The sequence below is a fragment of the Heteronotia binoei genome, chromosome 8, assembly GCF_032191835.1.
Source record: "Heteronotia binoei isolate CCM8104 ecotype False Entrance Well chromosome 8, APGP_CSIRO_Hbin_v1, whole genome shotgun sequence".
NCBI lineage: Eukaryota > Metazoa > Chordata > Lepidosauria > Squamata > Gekkonidae > Heteronotia > Heteronotia binoei.
The window spans coordinates 99,686,481-99,707,326 of record NC_083230.1 but is presented as its reverse complement, the minus strand read 5'-3'; the positions used below and the strand labels follow the sequence as shown (position 1 = coordinate 99,707,326).

Genomic DNA, 20,846 nt, shown 5'->3' with positions numbered 1-20,846 from the left:
ATGTGTCTCTCCCCATCCCCCAAATACTTTAGTTGAAGAGATTGAGGTGGATCCTACCCCTGACCTAACATTCCACTGAGCAAAGTTTGAGGCCTTCCTTCTTTGGATCTTTCATATCACCGGTTGCTCCAAATAGACTTTAGGAACTGAATCCAGGACCGTTTGTATACAATGCATGAATTGTGTCATTTTTGTGGCCCTTTCCCTTTGATGCCTCATATGCTCCATGCATATCCCATAATTGCTACTTCACAGTTTGCATTTTATTTCAGCACCAAGTTCAGTAGCATCAGTCCTGACCTGCAATCCACTTTGTCAATGGTTAAAAGACTAGTATTTCCAAGGTTAGGTAATAGCATGAATTCAATATATTCAGGCACAGGGACCGTAAACTGAATTGCAAAATGAAGATATTTGAAGGAATATCCTGAAGTCTCTCATTTTTGTGTCTCATTTAAATACTTTTCTGGCAAATGGAAATTCTGTGTAGTATCTAACTATAAAACAAGCTAACGCATTTTGTCATCATGCAGGCCGAATGACCTGCTTTCATTTAGCATAAGAAAGTGAGTTTATGCTTGTTTCTATTGTTGCTTACATTCCTGAAAGGAATACCAGTATGAGCACATAAACTACCCAGGCTCTTCAAATGCCTGCAGCAGAAGGGTCCAGGAGCAGTCTGCAAGGGAATCAGAAATAGATAGATGTTCCATAAGGACTATAAACCTGTCTTGCAGATTTGGGTGGATCATAATTTCCTTTGCTACTTCTAGGCAAATACAGTTTCCCATTAGGTTGCCTATTCACTACACATCAGTAGATAATTTATTGTTATTTATTTTGAACACTTATTGACTGCATTTTCTTCCAAAGAGGCACTCAGACCACCCTTATAATTCACCACAGTATTGGTTTTTCAATATATAATGGTAATGTCAAAGACATTTGCAGCTTCTTCATTCTCAGCTGAAAGAGATGAGATGCAGACAGAAAAGAAAGAAGAGTCTTACCAGGAGCAAAAAGATGTCACATACCATACAGGCTCTAAAACTACTTTCCTGGGAGAAAGCCCCATTGAATAGACCACAGTAGCATGCTGGGGATTGGTCTCTTAAGGGAAGCATGAGGAATAGAAAATACTTGTTCCCAAGAAAAGTCAATAAGTAGTTATAGTTGACCACGTGCCACACTGCTGTGCTTTGAAGCCATTAGAGAAGGTGGAATTCCTGATGTTCCTGAAATATGTACTATAGAAATATGCTCATTGAAAAATTACATGCTCCCTGGCATGCATTGCTGCATGTTCAAATTTGGATCCAGAAAACAAGTTCTCCAACCAGATCTCAGGGAGGGAACCCCCACCCGGAAATTCATATATAGAAGGCTTCCCCTTCCCAGTAGTACAACCAATGGTAATCTAAAGAATAACAACAAGTGAGCCCACCTGAAGGTGCAAGTATAAACTGTATGAAGATGAGTAAGCCCTTCCAATTCTGTAGCTCCTGGGTACATTTTAATGTTTTAGTGTCCTGTATTACTCTGTGGCGCAGAGTGGTAAAGCTGCAGTACTGCAGCCAGAACCCTCTGCTCACGACCTGAGTTCGATCCCAGCGAAAGCTGGTTCAGGTAGCCGGCTCCAGGTCGACTCAGCCTTCCATCCTTCTGAGGTTGGTAAAATGAGTACCCAGCTTTCTGGGGGCAGGGGGAAGTGTAGATGACTGGGGAAGGCAATGGCAAACTACCCCATAAAAAGTCTGCCATGAAAACGTTGTGAAAGCAACGTCACCATAGAGACGAAAACAACTGGTGCTTGCACAGGGGACTATCTTTACCTTTACCTTTATTATAAATAAATGAAGCATGTTTGAGTGAGAATTGAAAGTGTTGGTATCCTTGGTGTTGCATTTCAGTTGAGGTGATGTCAAGATTTATATTTCTAGGGGTCAGATTTTCCTATGAGAAGCAAATTGCCACCTGGTTCTCAAAACGTGCAAGTGTTGCTGTTCTAAGCATTCTCACCATCCACAGTTTCCTCCTTTTTCTTATAAAGGACTCTGTGTAGCTGCATGAGATACACCATTCTCCTTGATTACTTGTCTGTGGGGAAAGGTGCACATGTGGAATATATGACAAATTGATATATGTACATAAGTGCCATCAAGCTGCAACTGACTTGTATACATAATCAAAAATTGCGTACAGCATTATATACTGTCATTTTGATTATGTTTGGTATTGGGTCAAGGCAAGTAGTAAGTACCAACTTATTTTTCTATCTGCCATGCCCACATGAGCATTTGGATAGTTATATAATCAATTTGTTGCAAATATTGATACAACTATATCCCTTTGCATTTTTCTTTAATACTCTCTAGAATTCTATACAATCAACAGGAGTTCTAGAAATCTGTGACTGTTTCCAAGATCAGTCTGTTGTAGAATTATGGCTTTTTGGTTCCATGGGATCTCTTTACATTCACCTTATTCACCTTCTTGATTATATTGTGCTGTGGCTTTAAAAACCAAACAACTGCTGTGAACCTATGCATCACTGCCCGTGAATCTATGAACCATGCTTGCTTACATGTCTTCTCTTAGGAGCTGCCTGTATGTGTACATAATTAAACACAGCAAGAGTGACAGAGAGAAGACTTAAAATCTAAACATTCTCTGTGCAAATCTGTTTATGGACTTGGCTCCATATATTAAACATTTTCCTGCTTTTTCTAATTTTCAGTCCTGATGTAGCTCTTCCAGAAGAACAGCCACATTCCAGCTCTCAGTGTGCCCCCCTCAGCTGTCTACCTAAACCTCCTCCTTAACCCTTATCTTCATATGCAACCTAAGAGGCAGGGGGCAACTCCAAACAACTCAAACTGAGTGGAGGTCTCACAGCAAAAGCGCAGTTTGCTCCAAAGGAACCACTAGGCATTAACTGCCTTCTTGCTGCTGCATTGATGAGTCGGGACGCATATCTACAATCATGGCAAACTGACTGCGTGTTGAATGAAGAGCAAAAAGCACAGAGCCCGAACTGCTAAAGAAGAGCATTTAAGGTTTCTCTGGTTCTATCCAGATACTGCAATCATGATTACAGTTTGGAAGTCTGAACATATTCCTCCAGCCAAGTGGCTTGTATGGCTAACATGCTGTGAACTTAAGCTACTCTTGAAATAAAAGAAGTATATTGCAAAACCCTGTTTTGATGGTTCAGCCACAACAAACAACTTGAGTTTTCCTTTATGTGGTTAAAGAGTGTTATGTCCTTTTTTTAAAAAAAACCAGTATTTGCACCATGAATTTATGTTTATTAAAAATCCAGTCAGTTTTGTGTGAGAGTTTTTATTCTATTAATTTTATTGTTTAAAAAGTTATTCAGAAATAAGGTACATTGAGAATGATTTTTTCCTATGGGTTTTTTTTTTTGTATTTGAGGAATGTTTATTTGGCCAAAGGATACGGCCTAATTTGTTGTTTTTTTAATTGCACAAAATGTTAAAAGTGAGTTGAACTGGAATGTTAATTTATGGGGTTTTACAGGGAAAGTTTCATGTGCCTGAATCTCATTGAAATAAATGGGATAGGCATACTATAAAACACTTAAATGAAATCTCACTGGTTTTGATGGAATTCAGGCACGCCTAACTTTCTTTGGATTGTGCCCACCAACTTGTACTTTTCCGATACACTGGTATTGGTTACATACTTGTTTTATAATTAATATGTGTTAGCTGCTGTTTTTTGTTTTATGACTTCACTGGAATCTGATTAAGCCTGAGAAGGGTTTGACTGAACAATGCATTGATAATTGTTTTCTTCTAGTTGACTTTTTTGTGTTTTGGTATTTTGGATAGGGTTTTTTTAGGTTTTTTTGGGGGGGTGGCTTTTTCATTTTTATTGCATTTCAGACAAGTGGATGACTTGGTGCTCTTCTTTTTTTCAGTTTGGATGGGGACCGCCCCCCTGCCCCCGCAGCCTACTTGATGTTAAACATGCCGTGTTTTGTTATAACTGAAATGTTTTCACTTGCTGCTCCCAAATTCAGTGTTACCAGGTTAAGGCCTTAACTTGGCAAAAATGAAAAAGAAAAAAGCTAACAAGAGTGATGAAATACAATATTTCTAGTGGAATCTGGTAGTTAATTTAACTGTACAGCTAAGATAGATGTCTTAAGACTGAAGCTATAGTGTGTGTGTGTGTGTGTGTGGGAGGTGTTCTACTGCGTTTTTTTCTTGCCAAAAATTCCCAACAACTATAGAGATCTAGCTCATTGTCACTTAAATGACAGATACTCAGGTGATACACAGTGCAGAGATTCTGTTCCCATGCTGCACAGCAGTCCTGCTGTAAGAATCTCTCCAGTAACAGCTATGTTGCAGAGTGGCTGGGTACACAGCAAAATGAAGGATAGCCACATTTATTTTGCACAATACCTGGCAGCAAGTCAGATGACTGACTACATTTGGAATTGTAACAACTGTATGTGTTCTGCTGTGTCCCTGGGTGTAATGCTGTCCATCACAGCTGATTTTGAAGACTTCTTGCTCTCAGTCAGGTGGCCTTAATATATGTAAATAAGGAAGACTTGGGCAGAGCCTGCTCTCTTTTTGGCTGTTCCACTCAAGAGATGTTGATACAGTCCGAAGGATGAAAATGTGACATGGTTTGAATTGTGCAGCAATACTGAAAGGAACAGCTAAAATGGCAGCTGGGATAATTTGTCTGAATTTGAGGGAAAGAAAAACAACACAGTTATTTACCAAAAGGAAAGGGATGGGGGAAGTGATAACGCTGTATCAGCCAAGGAATTCTAGGTGGCCAATCATTGTGCCTAAACAATCATTAACACAATACCAGTAACCAAGGTGCTAAAAATGGGATAACCCTTATCAGCAATTCATAGAGCAGTTGAGCTTCTTAATGGATTAAAGATTCAGAAGCAAACCAGTGAAAACATCAAGCCACTTTAAAGCAACCTCATTTGCTCTTCAGAGCAAGCAAGTGGCACTATAAAAACCTAATTAGTGGAAATTCATTAATATTAAATGGCTTGTGAGTGACAGTCAAAACCACACATAACTTGCTGTTATATACCTAACAGCCCTTTGCACTCTTTTATGTAGTTCCATACTACTTGTCTGATGGTACCGTTAACATCTGAGCACTGTGTCTTATGCTTATATTCTTATGTAACAAGGGAATGTCCTTTTTAAAACTTTAGCAACATCCAGCTTTGCAACCTCTAGCTTTAGATGAGGCCCCTTCTGTTTTGAAATTTGCTATTAAGCAGGTGTATCTGGTTGAATTTATGGTTCTTGCTAGGCTACTAAGGATTAAAACATGAATTTCACAAGCAGCCCCCTCCCTGGGCCCACATCCCTGATATTCTGATCAAATTCACAGGAATGCTGTCCGGGAAGAGAAATAGCAACTTCTCAGCATTATGTTGGCAGACACTGCAGTGGACTCTCGTGGAAGGTTTAAAAAATGAGCATGATCCAGCCCAAGTTATGCACAATTATTTCAGAGGCAGCAAGAATTAAGTCCATGATTAAATCTTGGCTACTGAAATAATGAGCCTTAAAAATGCTTAACTTTTTCTGGATCATTCCCTTTATTTCTACTAACCAGGCCAGAATGCATCTTAGACTTGTTAGACTGATGTAGGATGTTTACTAAAAAAAATTTTTTCCCGTAATCTGCCTGGAATCTAATCAAGAAAGGCAGGCCGTAAATAAAGTAAATAAAATAAATAATTGCAGATAAGAAAACATGAGCATTGTTGCACAAGCGCTACTACTGCTTCTTACTACTACTAATCTCCTGGAACCATAAAAATATTTCTGTGATAGAAATAATTCCAATGTTGCACATTTTTAAGCTTCAAATCTATGTACCCTTGCTTTGAGGTAAGTTCTGTTGAGAAATGTGTTGAGAATGTGAGTTTCATTCTTAAAATCTAGATTGTAATTTGCAACGGGTAGAGGGTTATTCTTTTGAATTTACTATTTCTAGAGCAGTCAAAATACTGGAAAGTATAGACAATTTACACAATAATACACAATGAACTTTTATTTTGCACATTTTACAGAAGAATTCTCAATAAAATTTGAATGGCAAAGTAATCCAGAGACAGTCAAGCACATTAAGCAAAGAAATGGGGTTACGCATTCCCATTCATATCAAGAGACAGATGGGTATGTGCATCTTCATCTATACTAAGAAGAGAAGTGGGGGAATGTACAGAGGATTTGTATACACACTTGTGCAGGTAGCTTGACTTAGCTGGGTAAACTTCATGCATGGAAGTTGGACCTCTGGACATTCTGCACGTGTAGTGCCCTTAAATACATGCCTAAAATCAGTGGCTGAATTGGGTTTACTGTGGCATGGATAGTTGTTGGAATCTCAAGAAGACACCCAAACAGCGGGAAAAGTGTCTGAATACTATCAAATAAGTAATGGGACTCAGAAGGTCCCAAATGGCGTCCCCCCCCCCCCAGTTAATTTCACACCCAGAGAGGCACTTGTATTGATCACCAGAAAACTAAACTTTAAGGTCAAAATGGTTTTGAAACAAGGTATCATTATGCAAACAAAACTTGCTTAACTATTATCAGGCCTTGGATTCAGTGGGAGCTCACAGTTCCACCTCCTTCTGAGAGTTCCACCTCCTTGTCCATTGACTATTAGGTGCAGCTTCATAACAATCCCTGGATGAGCTCCACCACCTATTTTTCTACAAAATGACCCCTGACTTATGAATGACCATGAGCTTGTACCTGCCATTGATTGTGATGTGAAACAGGCATAGGCCATCAATGTACCATACTATTTGGTAATATTGTACAGCACAGGAGAGTTAAGAGCCTGATAAGAAATTTTTAATGAGGTTACAAATTGTCCCTTTATGGGTTGGTTACAGTTATCTGGTTACTGTTGTACAGCTATTTCATTTTGTTTCCTTTGATATAAAGAAATTCTTTATATCAAACTTCCAGGCGCTAATGTCCTACATTAAAAGCACAGCCATTTCTTTATTCACATATTGTTTTAAAAACAGCCATTCAGGGTTTCTTGTAGTCAGACATTTACTGCACCCCAAAGGGGTATTTAGTATCAAAAAATTTCCTCAATTGAAATGTTTTTGTTAATGTTCTGCACAAATTAAAGAAAAGCAATTATCTGCATTTTTGCCTAAATGGCAGAAATGCATCTAAATATGCAATATACAAAAAACGCATGCATGATGTTATTTAATTTACCCTCTCCCAAAATACTGATAATAAAGCTAGAGATTCTTTATTTCATGAGATTATTCTGTCTCCTTCACTGCCTATTAGAAATGCATGCTTGATATAACTTTCATCAAGAGATGCATGGCTTCAATCCTTACTGCATTTTAATCTCTCTTCTGCAGAACTCTTGAAAATTCCTTCTATTAAATCTAAAGGAAATAGAGTGATCCACTGACACAAAGGGAAAAAAAATCATGCTGGGAGCAAAGGGATGAAGGCCTTATGTTTGAATTAGTGTCTTGATTGCAAGATATTTGTGCTCTGCTCATTATTCCGTACTAATGAAATCGTAGAGATTTAATTTTGATTTTTTTTTTCAGCATCAAAACTTTTTTTTAAAATGAAAAAACGCAACTTTATTAGGAAAAATGTTTTAAAGATTTGTCAAAAGTGTTTGGTACAACACTCTAGTGAGCCAGCCAACTTTCTTGGGAAATGGGGAGAAAATAAGAATAATCTACTTTTTAAAAAAGCAACGATTCCTAGATATGGCTTTGTGCACCATATCTTTGAATAAACTGAAGTACATCTCACTAGTTGTAACCCTAGTACTTCAGACCCTATGGCTTGACTGCCAACAGGGTTGATATTGCTCCTTTGTAAAATACAAAAAAAGAAACCTAAAATCCTGGCATTTTGTGACTTTTGTAATCTATGAATGTTACCCCTTGCATGAATATCCTCATCTAATCAACCACACAGAAAGATGTATTGTGTTATATTCCAATGGTTTTGAATAATGGTGCAGTTTGCAATTAAAAAAAAAAGATTTGTATTCTGTACATTTGCCTGCTGTAAAAGTTGGCTATTCTTAAATTGAATTGAAGTTCTGTGGTAATGCCTTTTTTGAGGTTGAATGGAATATTTCTAGATGGTGGAGAATAGGGATAGATGTACTCATTGACTTAAAGGTTGAATGTTTAGGGGGGATTATTTTTTTGTTGCATCTCTGATTTTAAGGCAAGAATATTGGCTAATTCTGTACTCCAAAAACCATTCGCTCTGAAAGTTCTCTTAATAATTGCCATATCAAGCGCACTCCCATCTTGTCCTTTAGACAATCTTAGGTGAGTTGCTTTGTGAGGGAATCATGTGCTTGTGCATGTGTGGTATGATAACGCAGTTCAGATGGTTGGAAAATTAATTAGTGTAGTCTTATGCAGGGTTTCTCCAGCCTAAACCCATTGATTTCAGTGGGTTTAGGCTGCAGTAACTCTGCATAGATTTTCACTGTAAGACACTCCTGAATTGAAGAAATTAAGTTAGAAGAAGCTAATGTATTGATTCTTACATCATTATGTTTCAATTAAAACTATGGTGTAATGCATAACTGTCCCAATAAATAAACTGGCCATCTTTTGTTCATTGAACTTTGTACTGGTTCTGTTATGCTTCCAGTGTCTCACTGCTTATTATTTCAGTATGCACTCTCCCCCCTCAAAGAAAAAAAGGGGTACAAAATCTGTGGAATCAGAATACCCCATCACAGTTCTCTTAGAAATCTCTCGGGGGGGGGGGGAATCACTGAGGGAACACCAAGACAACAAAAAAGTCTTCATCTGCTGTTGGAAGTGGCATCAGAAAGGGTCAGGTGAGTCCTTCTGGAGAGAGAGTTCCATTAGTTTCACAATACTTTTCAAGGGCAGCATTTACGGAATGCACTGCAGAAATCTAATGTAGATATAATCAGGGCATGCACCACAATGGGCAGATCTTTTCAGCCTGGATCTTTTCAACTGGCTAACCAATTGAAACTGGCAAAAGGCACTCATGACCTCAGTTGCTACCTGCTTATCCAGCCATAGGCCTGGATACAAGATCACCCTCAAAATACAAACCTGTTCCTTCAAGGAGAGTGCAGCCCCATTCCAAAACTGGGGTCACCTTAAGTCCTGGGTCAGGCTTAATGCTGCCCAGAAGCATTTCTGTCTTGTCAGGATTAAGCTTCAGTTTAATAGCCTGCATCTACTCCAGAACTGCTTCTAGGCACTGGTTCAGGGTTTCTACAGCACTCCTGGGATCACCGGGAAGTGTGAGAGCTGAGTGTCATCTACATATTGGTGACCTTACCCAAATGTTTCATTTAGATGTTGAAAAGCATACGAGACAAAATAGAGCCTCGCAGGACCCCAGAAACCAAAGACCAAGGGGCTGAGTAGCAGTTCCCCAGCACCACTTTCTGAAACCTACCCTCCAGGTAGCACCAGAACATCTGCAAAATGGTGAACATAAGAGAAGCCATGTTGGATCAGGCCAATGGCCCAACCAGTCCAACACTGTGTCACACAGTGGCCAAAAACCCCCCAGGTGCCATCAGGAGGTCCATTGTTGAGGCCAGGACACTAGAAGCCCTCTCACTGTGCTCCCTCAAGCACCAAGAATACAGAGCAACACTGCCCCAAACAGTTCTAACAATATGCTGTGGCTAATAGCCACTGATGGACCTCTGCTCCATATATTTATCCAATCCCCTCTTGAAGCTGACTATGCTTGCAGCTGCCACCACCTCCTGTAGCAGTGAATTCCATATGTTAATTTCCCTTTGAGTGAAGAAGTACTTCCTTTTATCAGTTCTGGTCTTAATATGGAAAGGCAGTTCAGGGAGATACAATGATTGGTGGTATCAAGGGTCTGGGAGAATGAATAGAGTTGCACTTCCTATGTCCATCTCACAGCACAGGTCATCCACCAGGGTGACCAAGGCTGTTTTAGTCCCATAACTAGGTCTGAAAACAAATTGGAAAAAATCCAAAACAATCCACTTCATCCAAGAATGTTTCATTCAGCCACCACCTGTCCAGATGTTCCAGTTCTCTACCTCGAGGTGGCCAACGGTAGCTCTCCAGATGTTTTTTGCCTACAACTCCCATTAGCCCCAGCCAGCATGGCCAATGGCTGGAGCTGATGGGAGTTGTAGGCAAAAAACATCTGGAGAGCTATCGCTGGCCACCCCTGCTCTACCTTGTTGGCTTCAGGATAAGGGCTAAGCCAAAGGGTTAGTGAAAAGGATGTGTGTGTGGCTGAACTACATTTTAAGCAGGAGTTCTGCTGGGAGTTGTAGTTCTCAACCGGTCTTACTGCAACCATAGCAAAGGGCATTAAGATTACAACTCCCAAGAGGCTGTGGGGCAAGCAGGGTAAATAATCATCTGGTGTTAAAGGGCACAGTTTTGGAATTGACCGGGGGGGGGGGGGGAGACAAGGGGAAAAAATCCTGAATGCATCTCTAGCAGAAAAGCTGGAGGTTCTTCCTGCAGTTAAATGCTGGTTTGCAGCTAGTCCCTGGCTCCAGCATTCTGCACCAACCTCTGGGGATTTTTGCAGCATTGGGAGAAGAGAGAAGAGCTGCAGATGCTGGGGCTGAGCAGAGGAGGAAGTATTTATTTGCTTTCAAAATCAGGGAGGAGGAGAAATCCACCCCCTGCCCCCAACAAGCCCCTTTGTGACACCTGCAAAAAAAAAAAAAAAGCTGATCTGGCCCCTACTTTAGCCCTAATAATTGTTCATGTGTACAGCTTTCATCCAAACACCGCCAAGTGCAGAAGAATAGATGCTTTTGAGATGTGGTGCTGGAGAAGACTCTCGAGAGTCTCTTGGACTGCAAGAAGATCAAATCAGTCGGTCCTAAGGGAAATCAACCCTGAGTGTTCCCTGAAATGTCAGATGCTGAAGCTGAAGCTCAAATACTTTGGCCACCAAATGAGAAGGGAGCACTCCCTGGAGAAGATCCTGATGCTGGGAAAGACAGAAGGCAAAAGTAGAAGGGGACGGCAAAAGATGAGCTGGCTGGACAGCGTTACTGATGTAACAAACACGAATTTGAGCAGACTTTGGAAGATGGCGGAAGACAGGAGGGCCTGGCATTACTTTGTCCATGGGGTCACAAAGAGTCGGACTCGACTGTGTAACTTAACAACAACAACAACAAAGAAGGGAGATGGATGCACTGCCACACCCACTCAGTGGCTTCTCAGGTGGCTATCTAAGAAAGGTGGGCAGGTTTGTTTTGTTTTTCTACCATCCTCAGCTCCCCGCCCCGCTTGAGGTCCACCATGCAATTTTCTAAGCCACTGCATCCTGCCAGAACAAAAGGAGCAGAAAAAGGTAGACCAGTAATCTGAATGCTTTCACAAGAATGCATCCTTAGCTGGCACAGCTGAGCCAGGCAAGGCAGTCGCCTCACATTGCCCTCCCATGTAGCCACTGAAATGGGACCAATGGTGCTTCCACCCCCTCCCCTTCCTTGCCTACCAAGCAGTGCTGCTCACTCCTACTGCCCCCACTGGGCACAGCCACTTCAGGGTCTGCTGACTGCCCAGCTGCCCCAGTTGCAGTCACCCCCTCCCCGCCTCAAGTGAGCCCAGGTCCCTTGTGGAGCTTTGCCTACAGCAGCTGCTTCTCCAAACAAGGATAACAATCCTGACCTGGATGGGCCAGTTTGTTGCCCTGCACTGAACCAAAGGGTTGTGCACTAAGAGCTAAGAATCTGTGTGCTAACACACCATAGTGCAGCTTATAGGGAACACTGGTCCTTATTACTGCAGAAAGACTGCAAGACCCCTTTGTCCCAGTGTGGGAGGCTGGTAGTCAGGAGATGTACGTGAATATTTAGGAGACCTGAAACTGAATCCAGATCTTAGCAGATAGTGCTCCTTAGAAGAAGAAGAAGATGATATTGGATTTATATCCCGCCCTCCACTCCGAAGAGTCTTAGAGCGGCTCACAATCTCCTTTACCTTCCTCCCCCACAACAGACACCCTGTGAGGTTCTCCCAGATAAGAGTCTGCACACTTAACCACTACACCAAACTGGCTCTCTCTTAGTTTATTTATTTAATGGATTTATAGTCTGCCCTTTCCTGTAATGGGCTAAAGGAAGATTACAAGCACAATAAAACAGTTAAAAATCCAAACAAAACAATCAGAACAAGCAAACAAGATCAAGCAGCGTGGATGGTGTAGCACATTTTATGTTAAGGCATAGATGTTATAGATGTCCTAGATGTTTCCTTACCTCCAAATCCTTCAAATGCTTCATATCAACAAAAAATAACATCAATAGTTATTGTCATAATCCCTACAATCATCATAAAAGAAAAATATAGGGCAGTAGGGAAGACTAACAAGCTCAACAGGCTTTAAGTGGTCTCTCACTTCTAGCACTCTTGCAACCACAGACAAACAGACAAGTAGGGTTGTGTCAGGTCTGGGTTGGAAAATACCTGAAGGCTTTGGGAGTGGACCCGGGAAAGGGCAGTGTTTGGGAAGGGGAGGGGCCTCAGCATGGTACAATGCCCTTCAAAGCAGCCATTTTCTCTAGGGGAGCTGATCTCTGCCCACTAGAGATCAGTTGTAAAAGCAGGAGATCTCCAGGCCCCACCTGGAGGCTGGCAACTCTACAGCCAAGGCTGTCTGACATCACATTTTTAAAAACCCCAGAAATTCCGCATCAGGTTATTTCCAGCTGCCCCCCAAAGCTGAATTTGCATGCAGTTGCATGATTTGTATAATAGTGCTGAGAATGGGAAGTACAAGGCCAGACACTGAAGCCCTGTCCCCTGACCACAGACAATCCTGCTTAGCCAGCTTCTGAATTTCACTGATTAGGATAAAGAAATAAGAGCACACTCCCTGACCAACTAGCAGACCCACTTCTGTGTGGCTGAAAGGTAGCATGGGTCTGTTAATATCAAACACGCTTCTTAACTGCTCAAGTCCACTTGAAGACACTTGATTTAGAAGCATTCTTGTCAGCTGACGAGCTGTCGCCTCCTGATACAAAAATGCCACTCTTGGCTGATTTGGCCAATTTCTCTCTTAAGCCAGTGCCAGATGTTGAGCACAGGTAAAATCCGTGGCTATTACCACTTTCAGTCATAAGAACACTGTTTTGTCAGTCAATTTTGCATCAGTGACATAAGCGCAGCTTGGCTGACAAATTTTGGACCTGTCTGGAAGTCTGACCAGCTTCCCCAGGTCATTTCTCAGTAATTCCTCTTGCCTGATGGATAGAAGGGGGAAATGCAGATGGCATTTCTAAAATCTGGGAGACATTACTCAACAGACATAAGGCTGCATTCTGAGTGATAATCCAAAAAGATAAGCCAATCTGTTCAGTTGTTGGAAACAGGGAAACAATTGTATGGAATGTACTAGGCTACAAGAGAATTTGGAGGGAAGGCTGCTTGGTATAGTCTGATCTAGTCCAATCACAGAAGCAAGGCAGAGTTGGTACTTGGATGGGAGACTACCAAGAAAGACTCCACAGTGGAAGGCACTGGCAAAGCATCTCTGCTTCTCATTTGCCTTGAAAGATCCTTGTTGAGGTTGCCAGAAATTGGATGTGACTTGACAGCACTTACATACATAAAGGAGAATTTACAACCACCACCTGAAAGTGATAATAGAACAGTGACATCACAATGCCTGTATACTAACATCACTCATCCTTTAATTCCTGGGACTTGTAAATAATGCACCAGTTGACAGAATATACGTTAATTATCCATGCACCACATCTGTTTCCCAGAACAGGATCTGCCATAGCCTGACAAATGTTAAAAGGAGTTTTTCTGAGTATGTATAAAGTGCCTTCCTCTCACAGCTGAGTAACCACAAGCAGTCAATAGACATCTGAAAAAAAGATCCACTCCAGCAGTGCCATCGTAAACCAAGTTAGCCCACTGGACTTTCAGGAGGTATCTGCTTAGGACTGCACTGAAGATAGCACTCTAGCAACCTGACCCTATGCAGACTTAAGGGTGCCTAAGTCCCATTTTACATATACAGGAAAATTAGGTGAGAAGAAGGTGAAATAATGGACTGTGGGCAAAGGATTGTAGGCTCCCTATTTAAAATAAATCAGTGCAAATCAGAAACAACAGGGAAACAATGTCTGAGTCCATCTTTAAGACCAACACAGTTTTATTCTGGGTGTAAGCTTTAGCATGTATACACAATTCTTCAGATACCTGTGGTGTTCAGGTTTCACACCTGAACACATTGGGGGGAAAGGCTCCACCTCCATTCTTGACAGGCTCAAAGAGGTTTAAAGAAGACTCATGCTAAAATGTGATAATCTGTCAGCAGTCTGAAGTGGTTCAATCCACCACCTCAACATCCTCTCACCAAATAGAGGCGAGGACCCCCCACCACCCAAAAACATCTCCTTTTGCAGGCAGAAGATTCCCTGGCATCTGCAATGAAAAGGAGAATTAAAAGGTGAGGATGTGAAAAAAATTCTGTCTGAGACATTGGAAAGCCACTGTCAGAAACCTGGAGATACCATTGGGAGAACGGTTCAATCTTCCTGGTTATTCCATTGCTAACCTGAGAGTGGCAGTCCTCAAAGAAAGAAACTTCAAGAGGAAATTCCAAAGAGACTGATGAACTGAGTTAATTCACAGGTCCTGAAGAGCAGGACCCTGCCCCCCCCCCCCCCCCCCGGGAATAGGGACACAGGATCTTTATCTCACTACTGATGCTCATTTTCTGCCCCCAAGCATCTCCTCTCTGCAGTAATCAAGCTGATTGCAATATGCAGGGTACCTTTGCCTCCTTTACAAGCTTCTGGCTAGGATAAAAGGACACAGAAATCTCCATTCCTACTGATATCTGAGAAGGGAGCTTTGATCCTCCGCTCCGAGGTTTATACCCTGAAACTCCTATTGGTTTCTAAAGTGCTGCTGAACTGGAACCGAACAGTTCTACCTGGAAATACCAGTGCTGCGGCCAGAAGTTGCGAACAACCGCACCCCCCCCCCCCAAAAAAAAAAAAAAGAAGAAGAAGAAGAAGCAACAACTCGGCCGGGGATAGGAAAGAAGGGCAAACTGAACTCTCACTTGAGAGATTCAGACTGCGATCACACACACACACAATAATGAACTTTCACTCACTTTCTAACTGGATTTTACTGTGTGAACAGGCAAAATCCAGTTGGAACGTGCATTATTGAGTGTGTGCGATCACAGCCTCAGGCGGGTAGCGGTGTTGGTCTGAAGCAGAAGTACAAAGTTCGAGTCCAATGGCACCTTTAAGGCCAACAAAGTTTTATTCAAAGTAGAAGTTTTCGCGAGCGTGCACACATCCTTTTCAATGTATCTGAAGAAGTGTGCCCGCCCGCGAAAGCGTCTGCCTTGAACAAAACTTCGTTGGTCTTAAAGGCGCCACTGGACTCGAACTTTGTACTTACCTGATAGGTGAGGCCAGCACAGCGCATGCGCGAGGCTGCGCTCACGGGCCAGGCGAGGCAGGTGAGGCGCCTTTTGGGCGCAGCGCCAGACGCCAGCGGGAAACTCAAGGCAGCCATAGGTCGCTGGTGAAGGGGGGGCGGCGCCTCCAGCGGCTCCAGGCGGGACAGCAGAGTTATCGCTGCTCGCTCAGGGCAGCGGCGCGACGAGCCGCCCCTTCGATGTGAGGGAGGCGCGCGATTCCTGAAGAAGAAATCCCAGGTCCTTCCGCAGAGGAGGGAAAAAGAAAATGAGCGAGTCGGAGAGCGTCAACTTCAGGCGAATGGCCATCCGGAGGAAATCCAGTCCCAGCCTACAGAGCTCCGCTTTGGTCTTTGCCGCCGCTCCCCCTGCTCAGCGTTGCCCGGAGTGGAGGAGAGACGCTACGAGGGAGGCGGCAGGTACTAATCTGGCTTCTCCTTGAGCGGCCTTTCCCGCCCGGCACTCCTCCCATCTAACAAATCCGGGTCTAAGGTCGGTTTGAGGGCAAGGTGAAGTGCAGGAGGGGTGCAAAGGCGTACATTTTCTATAACAGAGGACGGGGTGGCCGAACTGTGGCTCGGGACTCGGGAACCACATGAGAGCCAGTTTGGTGTAGTGGTTAAGTGCGTGGACTCTTATCTGATTCCCCACTCCTTCACTTGCACCTGCTGGGACGGTCTTGGGTTAGCCATAGCTCTGGCAGAGTTGTCCTTGAAAGGGCAGCTGCTGTGAGAGGCCTCTCACCCCACCCACCTCACAGGGTGTCTGTTGTGGGGGGAGACGATAAAGGAGATTGTAAGCTGCTCTGAGTCTTTGATTCAGAGAGAAGGGCAGGGTATAAACCTGCAGTTCTTCTCTTTCACCCATCATTCCATTGGCTGGCTTGGAGAAGGCATTTCCCTCTTTAAGTTATTTTTCCAAGCCAGACTAGTCAGCTGCTTGGAGAACACATTTAAAATTAAAGTTGCTTTCTTTCCACCTCCCTTTCTACCATCTTGCTTGCTTCCCTAGGGTTGCTGGGTCTGTTGGAAAATACCTGGAGACTTTGGGGTGGATTTGGGAGATGGTGGGGTTTGGGGACAATGCCATAGAGTCCACCCTTCAAAGCAGCCATTTTCTCCAGGAGAGCTGATCTCTGCCAGCTGGAGAGCAGTTGTAAAAGCAGGAGATCTCCAGGCCCCGCCTGGAGGCTGCTAACTATGCCTGCCTGCCTTGCAGCTCTCAAACATCTGCCGTTTATTCTGTGTGGCTCTTATGTTAAGCAAATTTGGCCGCCCCTGTTCTATAGGGTGACTTGGGGTGGGGGAGGAGGTAGAGCAGCTGCTTCGAGATCCAAAGTTTTTATTGTCTGATACAAGCACTATCAGAGGAGCTGGACTAACTTCTTGGGAAGCTGTGCATGCATATTGTTGTAGAACACTTGGCTGGAGTCTGTGAAGAAGTAGCTAACACAATGTATTAAGGATGTGGGTGGATATTTAGGGTTGAATTTACTGGAGTCTGTCTATTGTGGATTGTGGACTGAGATTTATTATTTATTTATGCTTTCGCTCTTCCCCACTTTAGATGCACGCAAAGGAGGGGTTTGCTTTAGCTTTGATTTCTTTTTTCTGTTGTTGTCAACAGCTGAAATGCCTTGTGCTGGAAAAGCCCTGCAAAGGCATATTTCAAAACACTGGTGCGATTCATTGGTTGCCAAGTCCACTAGCCTTCCATGGGACATATTGAAGCGGATATTTAATTCTTTGTCACTTGAAACCGAACTCAAGTGCTTCACTTAGCCATGCTAGACCATGCCTGACTGAAGCATGCAAAATTTTATTTGCAGATTTAACCGTGTGCAGTAATTTTTCTCCATTTGGTGGAATTTGCCTCCTACTAAGCAAGGATTTTTAGGATTACAGTCTTCAAGTCAAATGTGATCGCCTGCTTTGCTTCAGTGAACAGCCTTTTTAGAATCAAGGAGAAGTGAGGTCTGAGTTGGTGTAGCTTCCCGACATGCTAGGCAAATAAGCAGCATGGACGCACTGGCCTCCCTGATGACTTAAAATGCAAGCATATGTTTCCTGCTAGCCAGCTGAGTCCTTATTAAACTAACAGAAGATTTTAATTTGATCTCATGCCTCCTTAACAGGATTGTTTACCAAAATTTCCAGTGCTTTGCTTGCGTAGCAAAGGCAGTGGGGCTGCACAAGTGTTGCTGCAGGCTTTGTTTAATATAGGAAGTTTCCATTTATGCAGTTGGAAAATACCCTAGAATGGGGTGGCCAAACCGTGGCTCTTTCACACATATTGTGTGGCTCTCGAAGGTCCCACTGCCCCATTGGCTGGCTTGGAGAAGGCATTTGTCTCTTTAAATCACTTCTCCAAGCCAGCCAGTGACTTGGAGAATGCATTCGAAGTTGCTTTCTTTCCACCTCCCTCTCCCCCCTTCCTTCTGGCTCTCAAACATCTGACGTTCATGGCTTGGGGCTTTCAGACATGACTTTTATTCCAAGTGTCTCTTACATTAAGCAAGTTTGGCCACCCCTGCCCTAGACAGAATTTGGGGTTTTTAGTTTGATCTAAAACAAGATGAAGAAGACTGCAGATTTATACCCTATCCTTAAAAACAAGCCTTTTTTGAGTCTGTGGGTACCTTTAGAATTCTGATACATAAAATATCTGCTGCAGGAGGTGGAGTTAGGGTTGCCAGCCTCCAGGTGGGGGCTAGAAATCTCCTGATATTTCAGTTGATCTCCGGGTGACAGATTAGTTCCTCTGGAGAAAATGGCTGCTTTGGGGAATGGGCTGTATGGCATTGTATCATGCTGAAGTCCCACCCCCGCCCTCCCCAGGCTCCACCCCCAAAATATCCAGGTATTTTTCCACCCAGAGCTGACAACCCTAGGTGAAGCCAACCACAGACTGACTGCTGATGCAGCTTCAGTCACCAAGTGAAGATCCTTGCGCTGTGATGGCAGTTGATGACAAAGCAACAGTTTAAAAATTCTGCACAGCCAATCAAAAGCCTTGCCGGGCAAAAGCTGTACTTGGCTCTGCTCAGTTTCTAAAAACACTTGGAAGGTGCTGTGGTGCCCATAGGCACCACACTGGAATACCTGCTGTAGGAACTTGCTTATTAAAAGACCAAGACAATTGAATTTAGGGTTCTGTTTAGCCATGAAGTATACTTAACCAGTAATAATATGTAAGCCAGTTTGGTATAAGTATTTTCTGGATGTTAAAGAATGCTGTTGGCTGACTTCCAATAGTAAATGGTGCATTAAAGCCTATTGTCCCAGTAAGTACTCCCAGCAATCATACAGTAGTAGAAACTCTTAAGTATTAATTTTTACCATGGCTAATGTGATGCTTTGGTTGAACTAGCTGTTAGTGTAACAGCCTACTTGTTGGGTGATGCTGATGGTATCAACAGGAAATGCATTTCAGATCCCTTCCTATTGTTTTTCTGTTTTGAAAGTCCAACAGGAAAAGCAGTCTTCCTTCTGAAACTGTATACTTGCTCTTTTGATCCTCTGAGTACCAATTTCCAGCACATCTACAAAATATGCTGCATCCTGCAACAAGACTGCCCTTGTCTCTTTGTTTATGTGGGAAAGGTGATAACACTGTAGATGGCTGAGATTAGTACAGTGTTGTTAGAAGCACTGGAGTTAGCTGCCAGAAGCAGCTCTCAGTCAAAATACACCCTAAGAAAATATGGTATGAATCCACTGAGTACATAAGATTTTCAGGCTGGAGCAAAGGAAGTTAGTGAACTTTGTACTGCAAATACCGTAGTTTTCTTTTTGAGGCTTAGTAATAATGCTGAACCAGTTACGGCTTGGTAATAGTGAGATAAAGTGCTTGCTAAGTACTACAGAGCTCCTTTTTTCTGTTTGGGAAAGCAAATCAGATCTTGAGAAGTCAGCCAGCTTGGCTGAGCATAAATGTAGCATGCATAATTGCAAATATTTGTTTCATGTAAGGCGTTTGAAAATGTCAGTTATTTGGGTTATTGCTAGAGGCTGGAGAATTTTTTCAGCTGCAGCAGTACATAATCTGGAGTGCTGAATAGCTTGCAGGGGCACTACATATTATTCTCATGGGTGTTCTGTAATCTGTTTAAACAGATATTGGTGCTGATTTATGGATTTTAGTTATAGCAACTATTTATAGCAGCTTCTTTTCCAACTGCTGTTCTGTTTGCACAAAAGAAGAGAATAGCTGTGACTACCATTGCACATATTGGGAGAGCAGAGTTTTTAACATACTTGCACAGTGCAGAAAGAATTACCCCATAAATATAGGGGGAAATATACATTGCAAGTAAGTTATCACTGAAAAAAATCAAACTGTTTTGTACCAATGTAGGAAGCCTATAACAGGTTCAGTTACTAGTGTGTAAATAAGGTTGCCATACCCTTTGGCATGGTGTAGTAGTTAAAGACTGGTGGAGTCTAATCTGAAGAAAAGGGGTTTGATTCCCCCAATCCTCTACATGAAGCCCTCTGAGGGACCTTGGGCCAGTCACGGTTCTTTCAGAACTTTCTCAGCCCCACCTGACTCCCAAGGTGCCTGTTGTGGAGAGAGGAAGGGAAAGTGATTGTAAGATGCTTTAAGACTTCTGAGGATGGAGAAGGAAAGGAAAGGTCCCCTGTGCAAGCACCAGTAATTTCCGACTCTGCTTTTACAATGTTTTCATGGCAGACTTTTTACGGGGTGGTTTGCTATTGCCTTCCCCAGTCATCTATGCTTTCCCCCCAGCAAGCTGGGTACTCATTTTACCAACCTCGAAAGGATGGAAGGCTGAGTCAACCTTGAGCTGGCTACCTGAAAACCCAGCTTCCACCAGGGATGGAGAAGAGTGGGCTATAAAAAGCAGTCTCCAGGTAATCCACCTTGCTTTGGGCCAGCACAAAAAATTGTTTGGTCTTTGTTTTGCTCAAGTCACCACGAGGAGTTTAAAAGCTTTGTGGCAATGGAATCCCTTTTTGCACCATTTCTTGTTGGCCATGGAGACAAAAAAGCAGCTTAAGCACTTCTAGGATTCTATTGGTGAGGAGGTGTTGTTGGGTAACTAACTGTGTTAGTGTGTACTGTGGAGAAATGCCCTCCACCAGGAATTTACCCCATTATTTCAGACAGTCATTGGAAGTACACTGTGTGTGTTCTCAGGAGCCCAGCAGCAATCTAGTAGCAGGCATCAAGGGAATGAAGGAAGGAACCATCATGCCCCAAAAAGAGGCACTTTGTTTTGCTAATAGGTTTGGCTGAAGCAAGACAATGGCTTACTACCCAACACCCTGCTGGTATGTCACAACCAAGAGAGGGACAGAGAGGGAAGTGATAAAA

General features: G+C 42.9%; 2 protein-coding genes across 8 annotated transcripts in view; both read left to right on the top strand.

The window, feature by feature from the left end:
- BICD1 (BICD cargo adaptor 1) overlaps positions 1–3,195 on the top strand; it is a 153,969-nt gene extending 150,774 nt beyond the window's left edge. For all 7 annotated transcript variants that reach the window (XM_060245710.1, XM_060245707.1, XM_060245709.1 and 4 more), the window contains one exon: positions 2,738–3,195. In XM_060245710.1, coding sequence (XP_060101693.1) covers positions 2,738–2,822 — 85 coding nt within the window. In that variant the 3' untranslated portion in view covers positions 2,823–3,195. The remainder of the gene's footprint in view (positions 1–2,737) is intronic.
- A 12,426-nt stretch (positions 3,196–15,621) lies between these two features.
- The window catches only part of FGD4 (FYVE, RhoGEF and PH domain containing 4), a 180,961-nt gene continuing 175,736 nt past the window's right edge, over positions 15,622–20,846 (top strand). Inside the window, exon 1 of the mRNA XM_060245701.1 lies at positions 15,622–15,928. Within this exon, the coding sequence (XP_060101684.1) occupies positions 15,778–15,928 (151 nt within the window). The 5' untranslated portion in view covers positions 15,622–15,777. The remainder of the gene's footprint in view (positions 15,929–20,846) is intronic.